This window comes from Hoplias malabaricus, chromosome 13 (assembly GCF_029633855.1).
Source record: "Hoplias malabaricus isolate fHopMal1 chromosome 13, fHopMal1.hap1, whole genome shotgun sequence".
Lineage (NCBI taxonomy): Eukaryota > Metazoa > Chordata > Actinopteri > Characiformes > Erythrinidae > Hoplias > Hoplias malabaricus.
In genome coordinates, this window is record NC_089812.1 from 22057443 (window position 1) to 22066871 (window position 9429).

The following is a 9429-nucleotide window of genomic DNA, read 5'->3' on the forward strand; positions in this document are numbered from 1 at the left end:
AGTTTTAAATTAGTTTCCTGCACAATTCAAATGTTTCCATGATCTAACTCCTGATGCTATAAGAAAATAAAGCCCAGAAAATATTATAGTTCAAAAAGAAAGTGAATGTTTTGAGAATAATGTCCAAATATTTGGAACCTAATGTTACAAAAACAGTGTCACAATTTTAAAAGAATTAAATGCTAATATTTTCACTTTAATAAAAATGAGAAAATAATTCATTTGGACTGGAACCAGTCAAATTACCAGCGCTTAATGATTTTACAGCTTTTAGCCAAAACACAGCGACTTTCACTGAGAATAACTGCACTCCACCCTCACAATGCAAACTTTTTACCAAAACATTGCCACTTTTTAAAACAATATTATGAATGTATTCCCAAAATATTTAACTTTATTCTTGAAATACAGCTTCATTCTCCAACAATTACTAGAAATCCTCCACCCAGCTCCAGGAAATACTCCAGCATGAGCCTAAAAATTACATTTTTGATATTGCTTATATGCATTTGAGGTATCACAGATAAAGGTTTAATGCTGTTCTTCTCTTCAGGGCCATATTAGCAGCAAAACCCTGAACTTAAGGAGCACTAGGTGGCAGTGTGCAAGGCTTTAAGCGCACGGGACATAGAGGAGAGGTCTAGTTCACTAACAACCGCTCAAACCACCCTTTGAAAAGTCCCTCCCTTTGCTAAATCAGCCAATCAGCTCACAGGAAAAATCAAACATGAGAAGAGCCAGAACAAGCTGAAAAAGGTTGTCTTTTTGTTTATTTAAGCACTTTAAATGATTGATATAATTTTTTTGTAGAAAGAATGCTAGTGGTCTATTGTTCACTCTGTACTTTCTGTGAACAATGGGTTTTGATTGATTTTTTAACGTATCACATCACTTAATTGTTCCAGAAATTAAAGAGCATAAATGACACATTTTATCCTTGTACTGAGCCCTCTAATGTGTTTGGACATCATGATTTTGGACTTTCATGTGTATCTGTTTATGGATATGTAATATATTTCTGCATACACAGAAGATCTATATGGCATGTCATTATGAATAAATGTGTGTATGTTGCGTACATGTCAGTGAAACACTTTCCTCGATAAAGCACCCGCAATGAAGACTTCAAACTTAAACAGAAGAGGAGGCTTCCCCTAAACACACTCAGAAAGCTATGTTTAGTCAAATGTAGCTGCAGACCAGATGCCTTTTATTTCTGTTATGTTTCAGCATAACATTCCCCTAAAACTGTGTGTTGGGAAATGCATCTTAAGGGCATCGATGATCAATGTGGACTTGTAGGGTGATATATTTTGATCTGATTCACTGTTTTTGGACCAAAATTAAGGCCATGGTTTGATGTTCTGGACCTGTAATATTAAACCTATGTCTGTAGTCAGCATATACCCAGCCTGCCCCAGTTTATCTGCAGTCAGACGGCTCTGTCCTTTCTCTCTCTGGTTCTATTCGTCTTTGGAAGAATCCTCCTGGAACACGGCCAGGGTCCTCTGGCCCACTGGGTTGTACACAATGGCGTCCACCTCTCCACCGCTGTTGGCAGATTTCTGGAAGTGGATCTCCAGCAGGTCCTGCAGATTGTCCAGGTCCATCACAGGCGGGATTCCCGTCAGGAGAACTGTCTTATCACACACTGCGTTACACGTCTGAGGACAACACAGGGATTCAAGGTCAGGGTCAGGGGGAAAGGAGCAATGATTATAAAATTGATTATGTTTTGAGTTTTACACATTTTCAAGTGTATCTCGCTTTAAACTGCTTTGAAATCCTTCAAATGACCAGTTTACACTCCATCGAGTGGGCACCCCCACTGTTATGTTTAAAATAGTGTTAGTATAGAGTTTTTCTGTAATATTCTCCTGTACTCCAAAGCTTTTATATGGAATAATGTACACTCTCTGAAAGAAAAAGGTGCTGTACAGGTGCATTATTCACTAAAGGTGCAACCAGTGTAAATGCACATTTAAAGGTACAGCAGTGGTGTTATAGTCCAGTTGTGTTTCTTAAATCTACGTTACATAGAGGGGGATATCTGTAATCTTTCTTTATAGAACTGTGTCAAATAAGAAAAAAATTAAAAGTCCTGGAGATGAAATGGGCCGTATGAAATCAACAGAAATTATATCTTACCTATATCTTATAATCATTATTTATCTTCTTAGAATCACTTTATTGGCCGCTGCGCTTGCACACAGAGGAATTTGTTCTCTGCATTTAACCCAATCCGTGCAGTGAAACTTACACACTAGTGGACACTGAGCACACATGCCCAGAGTAGTGGGCAGCCATAGCCACGTCGCCCAGGGAGCATAGGGGTTAAGTGCCTTGCTCGAGGGCACTTCAGTCATTAGGATCGAACTGACAACCTTCCGGTTACAAGCCCAGTTCTGAGCTGATCAGGCTAAAGTCATGGGACTCTTACCTGTAGGTGTGTGATGCCTCCGTTGAGGAAGGGAGTGACCTTCACTTTTAGTTTCTTTCCTCTTTCCAACTCCACCTCATGTGTCTGTTTATCCGTAAGGCCTTTAGCAACTACATAGTTTGAGGAAAACAATAAAGAGGTCGGGGGGCAGTGGGAGAGAGATTCTGTGTTTGAGACAGTTGAAGGAACTTCTGTAAAATGAGGCTCAGGAAATAAACAAATTCTTGTCTTTTGGGAAACAGTTTGTTTCTGTATCTCACTCTGGTTCAGACACTGTGTATCAACTTACAACTCTTAGCTTTAATCTTTTGTAATTTTGCTGTTTACTTGTAGATGCTCTTTCTGGTAAATGCTAAACTGCATTTAATCACCCTTTGTCTCACATCACTATCATCCCTCCTCTGCTCATAGCTCCACCTTTAGCGTGACTCCTCATGTTAAAAATAAACATTTACAGGCTTCTGAGTGGCACAGGGAGTCTATTAGCTGGTGTAAAAGCTGTGATGTATTTGTTGAATGGCTGTGATATTTGGTGTGAGTTAGTCAGTTTCAGTCCAGGGTGTATGGTGTACTGTCATGTATAGCCCTGTCTAGTGTGTTCCTGCTGTCTGTCTCATTGTTTCCTGTGGTTGTCATGTGTTTATAAGCACATGGCTCTTTGTTTGGTTTTTGTCTTCCTTGTCTCTGCCTTTGCTCCTCCCTCTTGTGCCTCCTTTGTGTTCCTGCCCCTTCGTTATCTGTCCCAGGTGTTTCTTGTTTGTGTTGTCTTTTTATAGTCCATGTCAGCGGTTCCTGATTGTGGGTCATTGTGGTAGTATGTATGTTTGCTAGGTTTTGGTTCTATGTTTATAGCCTTTGTGTTTAGCCCTTGTGTTTTGTGCTTAGCGGTCTACCCCTTGTGTTTAGTCCCTTTGTCTAGTTCCCGAGTCTCTCTGTTTAGTTCCATTGTTCTGTTTATTAAAAGTCTCCTGCAATTACCTCCCTTCCCTTGCTCCTTGACTACTCATACACACCCCCCGTCGTGACATGTACGTACCGTCATCGTCCACAAATGTGATGACCACATTCCCGGAGTCGTCCAGCATGTCTATGTCCTCCACTTCTCCTCCTCCATTCTTCTTCTTGGAGAAGTAAATCTCCAGTTTGTCAAGGACTCTGTCCACGCTCTCATTCTTTGGAAGATTGGAGACGAGAATTCGTCGTGGACACACCTGAGTGTCCATCTGAACCAGGGAGAATAGAAAGCAAAATGAAGCACACTCACACTGCACCACTACACAAAATATTCCTTCAAACACCTCTCCTTATAATTGGGTTAACTGTGTGGAACGTGCAGATTTTTAAATTGTGATCCACACCACAGTCTCAAGTGCATTCTCAAACCTGTTGATGCAGGCTGTGTAGAGGAACATAAAGGCTATGGAGCAGTGTGAGTGCATGTTCTGGATCGATGAAGCTCCACCCAGTACCTTTGGGATGAGTTGGAGTGGTGATTGTCATCCAGAACTAGTCCAGATTCAGAACCTGATAAACTCTTCCCAGAAGAGTACAAACTGTAACAGTTCTGTAACAGAATGTTTGGCTCGTCTGCCACTAGAGGGGGGTGCACTCCCTCATCCCCAAAGCTAATCAGACTCAAGCGTTCACACCTGGGGAGAGTATTTTTAGACCCAGAGGTGGCGTTGTTCAGTGCTGGGTCTTTGTCTCAACCTGAGCAGTAAGAAACAGCTGGTAATTTTGATAGAGGGCTGAGAGTTTTCCAAATCCCCCTCATCTTTTTCTCTCAATGTGTTCTTGACAATTTTTCCTGCCTGAAACAAACCTTTAATAGGAAAGGTTTAATCTCTCCCTCTCTAGAAGGTGAGGCTCCTGACTTCCTCACCTTCAGCTTTCTCCTCTTTGTTTTCTTTATTTCTATACTTTCAGTTTGGAAATCCTTGTTTCTTTTCTTTTTCCTGTTCCTCTCTGTTTGGCCAGTTTTCCTCTTGGAGTTTTTTTTTTTTGTCTCCAATAAGGGGCTTGTTTTTGTGGTGCTTGAGTGGTAAAGTCGTGTGACTTGTTGGCCAAAATTCAATTCCCATGTGCACTGGTTTTTAGATATATTTTTCTCCTGAGTTCTAACTGCTTTGAGATATAAAACTCCTGCCCTTGGGTCCTACTCAGGACTGTGGCAGCTCACCCAGTTAACACCCCGCAACAAAGGTAAAGCAATTCCTTACATTAATTATAATCAAATTTCCATAAATGTAAATCTGGCTCAGTTGGTGGAAATCTGATTCAGCTCTAACCAAATGTCAACAAAATATGGAAAATTAGCCATAGTCTGGTTGCGGTTGGGAGACTCTGCAGTACCTCCACTCCTGAGGGCACGAGGAAGCGCACTGGCTCGGCCTGGACCACGATCCTACAGTCACCCAGGGACACCTCGTGCTCCTTTAGAGCCAGGATTTTCTCAGTCACTGAGGAAGGAACGAAGGAAAGCACGTCAGTACACAAACAAACTATATATATATATATATATATATATATATATGCATGTTTGTGTTATTTCAAAACATTTCTGCAAGAAGTGTATTGAAGAAGTCTCAGGCTTTAGCAGTGTGTTCATAATCATTAACTTTAATAACCTTCTGTAAGGACTGTTCAGAGATAGATATCTGGTTCCATTCACAAACACTGTGAACACTTTCGACTTGTTAATTTTCTCCAGAACGAAGAATTTCAATCAAACCCCACCATCACTTCTGTCTCGTTAATTACATCTATAGTTCTTTTGCTTTGTCCACTACAAAACGATTATGTTGTGTGATTGATAGAGTTCTAACCTTCCTCCTCCTCGAAAGTGATGAGAGCTGTCCCTCCCTCCATGGTGTAAACGATGTGAGGTTTCATATCAAAGCTCAAAGCCTGAGCGCCGTTAGCCGTCTCTCCAGTAAACACCACCTTCTTTTCTGGCACCGCAGTGGACACCTGGACAGAACCAGTGCGCACACATCAGCATTCAGCATCACATTTATGTCTGAACTTAGACCAAGTGTCTCGCTCTAACAGTAGCTGATTATCACTTAAAGGAAGTTTGAAATGGGACATTTGCTTTTTAAAACACATTTTAGCTCATGTTATGTTATAAACTTTACTCAAAAATAAAACCCTCAATACCTTTTGTGAAATACAATAAAATCCAGAATTTGTAATGTGTTGATGCTCCTGGAGTTACTTTAGCTGACAAAAGCACACAATATTTCAAATGTTATCACTGACCATTCTTGATTATTTAAATAATAAGACAACTGCAGAAATCAGATCATGGCTGTACCATGTAAATGTATTCAATGGCAATGTTTTTTTCCCCTCGGTTAAATAAAGCTTTAAGAAAATAAACTCATCATGGTGTTTAGTTCCGTTTACAAAATGACTGACTTTTCCAGAAGCGGATTCTCTCTGAGACTAAACAATGCCTTGTAACTTGAATCTTTACTTTCTGTAAACAAAATCAGTAGTGTAAATTTAAAGGGACAATATGTGATCCCTAAAATATATAAGTTCTTCTCCAAACCTCAGTCTGCTGCCTGAGGCTCTGGTTGGTTTCCTCCATGTCTCTGAGTTTCTGATCCATAGTCATCAGCTCTGTCTTCAGCAAAATGTTCTGCTGCTTTACAGCGTCTAGCTTCAGCTACACACAGAAAAGCCACACACTTTTATTATTATTTATTGCCATCAGTGTCATACACACCGGCGCTGGAACCCCACTCTTAAAAGGTCCTTGTTTTTGGTGACATGGTCCTGAAAGTGAATTAGATTTCATGTAATTTTAACATTTTTTGTTGCATTGTCCTTATTTAGGTATTTTTAAATATCAATAAATAATTTCTTCATGTATGAAACACTTTATACTGACACCTGGTGGCCTAGATGTCAGGGATTCCATACATGTTTTAAACATGGCAACTCCCATTCAGAAAACCCACCATATGGAGCATAAACGTACAGTAAACAATTTGATTCTTCTTCTCATGTGTTTTGCACTTTATAAAATTTATTTAAAAATGAAAAAAATCACATTGCATGGTACTTTTTGTTGGTAAAAAGTACTGACTGCACCTTTAAAGGTGGATTATAATCTGACCTGCTCTTTCTTGACTGTCTCTGCTTGAGCGACTCTGTCATTGTCCAGATTCCTTTTCAGGTTCACCGCTCGTTGCTGGAACTCTTGAGTATATTTGTGATTACTCTCTATGCCGTCAGAGAAAAGCTTGTGATCCTTCAGCAGGGTTTCATACTGCACCTGTGGATTTATAAACACTTCAGTAAACCTACAACATACATTCATCCATTCATTGTCTGTAAGCACTTATTCAATTCAGGGTCGCTGTGGGTCTGGAACCTACTCGGAATCACTGGGCACAAGGCTGGAACACACCCTGGAGAAGGTGCCAGTTGTTCACAGGGCGACACACACTCACAAATTCACTCACACACTCACACACCTATGGACACTTTTGAGTCACCAGTCCACCTACCAACGTGTGTTTTTGGACCGTGGGAGGAAACCGAAGCACCCAGAGGAAACCCACACGGACACAGGGAGGACACACTACACTCCTCACAGACAGTCACCTGGAGCGGACTCGAACCCACAACCTTCAGGTCCCTACAGCTGTGTGATTGCCGCCCTCTACAAAGTGGTGTCACCAATTAAATGACACAAAAATATTCTTATTTGAAAAATTATTTTGAATATTGATATTAAACTTATCTTTATTATTATTATTAGATGTGAAGCACTTTATAGAACTGCTTTATAGAACGGGTGCTCATGTCTGTGAGGAGTTGGTGTGTTCTTCCCGTGTCCGTGTGGGTTTCCTCCCACAGTCCAAAAACACCTGTTGGTAGGTGGATTGGCAACTCAAAAGTGTCCATAGGTGTGAGTGTGTGTGTTGCCCTGTGATGGACTGGCGCCACCTCCAGTGTGTATTCCTGCCTTGCGTCCAATGATTCCAGGTATGTTCTGGACCCACCGTGACCCTGAACTGGTTTAAAAAAATAATAAGCGGTCACAGATAATTAATGAATGTTTTCTTTTCTAATGCCCTAGCCTCAATATACAAATTTAACAAGCTGTGCAAATAAATAAATAAATAAAATGGGTGGGTACTGTTAAAACTAGCATGCAGCAACAACAACATATTATTAAAATATGAATAAGTGAAAAATTAGACACTGTAACTATGTTGCCTTGCGCCCAATGATTCCAGGTAGGCTCTGGACCCACCGCGACCCTGAATTGGATAAGCAGTTACAGATAATGATTGAATTAATTAATTAATTAATTAATTAATGTAACTATGTTTACATTCTTGTCCAAGTCCTTTAATTTAGCTCACCATTATACAAGCCTTTACATCTTTATTGAGAATTACAAACCTTGAGTTTTTCAATGTCCTTCTGGATCATCTGAAGGTTAATTTGTTCATCACTTACAATAGAGAAATCCTGCACAAAATATAAAACATATCCAGACTGTAGAATACAGTATACACTGAGTAATCCCAAAAGCATTCAAAGTTTATCTTTGGTACTGTGCACCATACATGATCACTGTAGATCTACAATTACACTGTATTCCATTTGTTGCTCTGTAAACATTGTTAGCTCCCTTTCACCCTGTTAGATATGAGTAGATACTGCTCGACTGACCACCATCACGTCAGTGTCACTGCAGCGCTGAGAATTATCCACCACCTAAACCATACCTGCTCTGTGGGGGTCCTGTTGTTCTGACCATTGACGAACTGGGTGGTAGAAGGCTAAAACAAGAATGCAGAGCAACAGATGGACAACAGTCTGAAATTGGAGAACTGAGAGAATTTACAGTGAGTGTAGAAACTAAGACGTTGTCATAATGTTATGGCTGATCAGTGTACATTCCTGCTTGTTAATGCAACATTTATAGCCCCTGAGATTTTCAGCCCAGCCCATCCTACTGGCAGTATGTGTTTATGGAAGTTACCTGGCTATGTGCTTGATTTTATATCTATCAGCAATTAAATAAATATTGAAGTTAATAATTAGGAGGGTGTCCATAAAGTTTTTCTTGTATAGTGTATAGAGATGTATGATGTCAGTGCTATGATCCATGGCCTTTTACCTCATCCGAAGACATGTTGGACAGCAAATAATCCTGTTAAAACAACAATGTGTTAGAGATTTGCCTGATGATAACCGTGTGCAAAAAAATAAGAAAATGTATGAAACATCATCAAAAGGAGAGTTAACGAATTAATCAGAAAATGATGTCAAAACAATCTGAGAGAAAACGAAAGTTGTTACAGCAGGTCGTACACCAAGCAGGAAATGATAACGACATATTTGCTATAGGAATTTGATTGGAAATTGTAGCAAATATTTAAAACCCTTAAACACCAAACACCAATCCTTAGGTCATTAAGTTTATAAAGAACCTCATTTTATAGAGTACTAATTTCCCCTTTCTGACATCACCACCTTACCTTACCAACCTCAGTCTCGTTGTCTTACCCGTTTCTCTTCCTGTAAAACTAATACAATGCCCTTTTGTTTGTGAATTATAATCCTGATTTAACCCCCTGCACTGTCCCCTGTCTTCACCCTTTATAAAATAAAGCCGTGTTTGGTTAAGAGAGCGAAAACCCAGAGTCCTCACCGTCACTGCGCTTCTTCGCTTTCGCTTTCGTTTCTTCCTCAGCACGGTTCACGGTGACGTCACAGAGAGGTGTTTAAATATTCATCTAGTTCTCTAAGTGAGTAAACGTGTGTTTACATTTATTCTGCGACTGTTTCAGAATACTGCCATAACGCCTGCGACGTAAAACAGTTTGGAAACACTTGCTATGTCACAATTTTAACTTTTTTTTATTATATAAGATTTCCCATATAACGTTATTTTCTTAGTGCACATTCTAAAATATTTACACATAACACGCACTGTCCACTCTGTGAGACACTCCTCC

The 9429-nt window shown here is 39.9% G+C and overlaps 1 protein-coding gene across 4 annotated transcripts; it reads right to left on the reverse strand.

The window, feature by feature from the left end:
- Positions 1–691: 691 nt before the first annotated feature.
- ifi35 (interferon-induced protein 35) lies at positions 692–9158 on the reverse strand. 4 transcript variants are annotated; one of them, XM_066642440.1, is made up of 11 exons: positions 9123–9157; positions 8589–8621; positions 8194–8247; positions 7865–7933; positions 6567–6725; positions 5997–6113; positions 5266–5410; positions 4793–4899; positions 3477–3663; positions 2441–2550; positions 692–1664 (listed from the first exon to the last, which is right to left on the reverse strand). In XM_066642440.1, exons 2-11 carry the CDS (start codon positions 8601–8603, stop codon positions 1464–1466), a joined length of 1164 nt encoding a protein of 387 aa, XP_066498537.1. In that variant the 5' UTR covers positions 8604–8621; positions 9123–9157; the 3' UTR covers positions 692–1463. The 4 variants fall into 4 exon arrangements, with proteins under 4 accessions (XP_066498537.1, XP_066498538.1, XP_066498540.1 ...); XM_066642441.1 differs by lacking the exon at positions 9123–9157 and adding an exon at positions 8950–9063; XM_066642443.1 differs by lacking the exon at positions 8194–8247 and having other exon boundaries at positions 9123–9158.
- Between the last annotated feature and the right edge of the window lie 271 nt (positions 9159–9429).

What these genes read in the sequence shown, in the direction of transcription:
- ifi35 (XM_066642440.1), bottom strand. An exon ending in AGGACATTGAAAAACTCAAG is followed by an intron (nt 6,726 to 7,864) that starts GTTTGTAATTCT and finishes ATAAATCCACAG; the next exon opens with GTGCAGTATGAAACCCTGCT. An exon ending in CACATTTGTGGACGATGACG is followed by an intron (nt 2,551 to 3,476) that starts GTACGTACATGT and finishes CAAACTATGTAG; the next exon opens with TTGCTAAAGGCCTTACGGAT.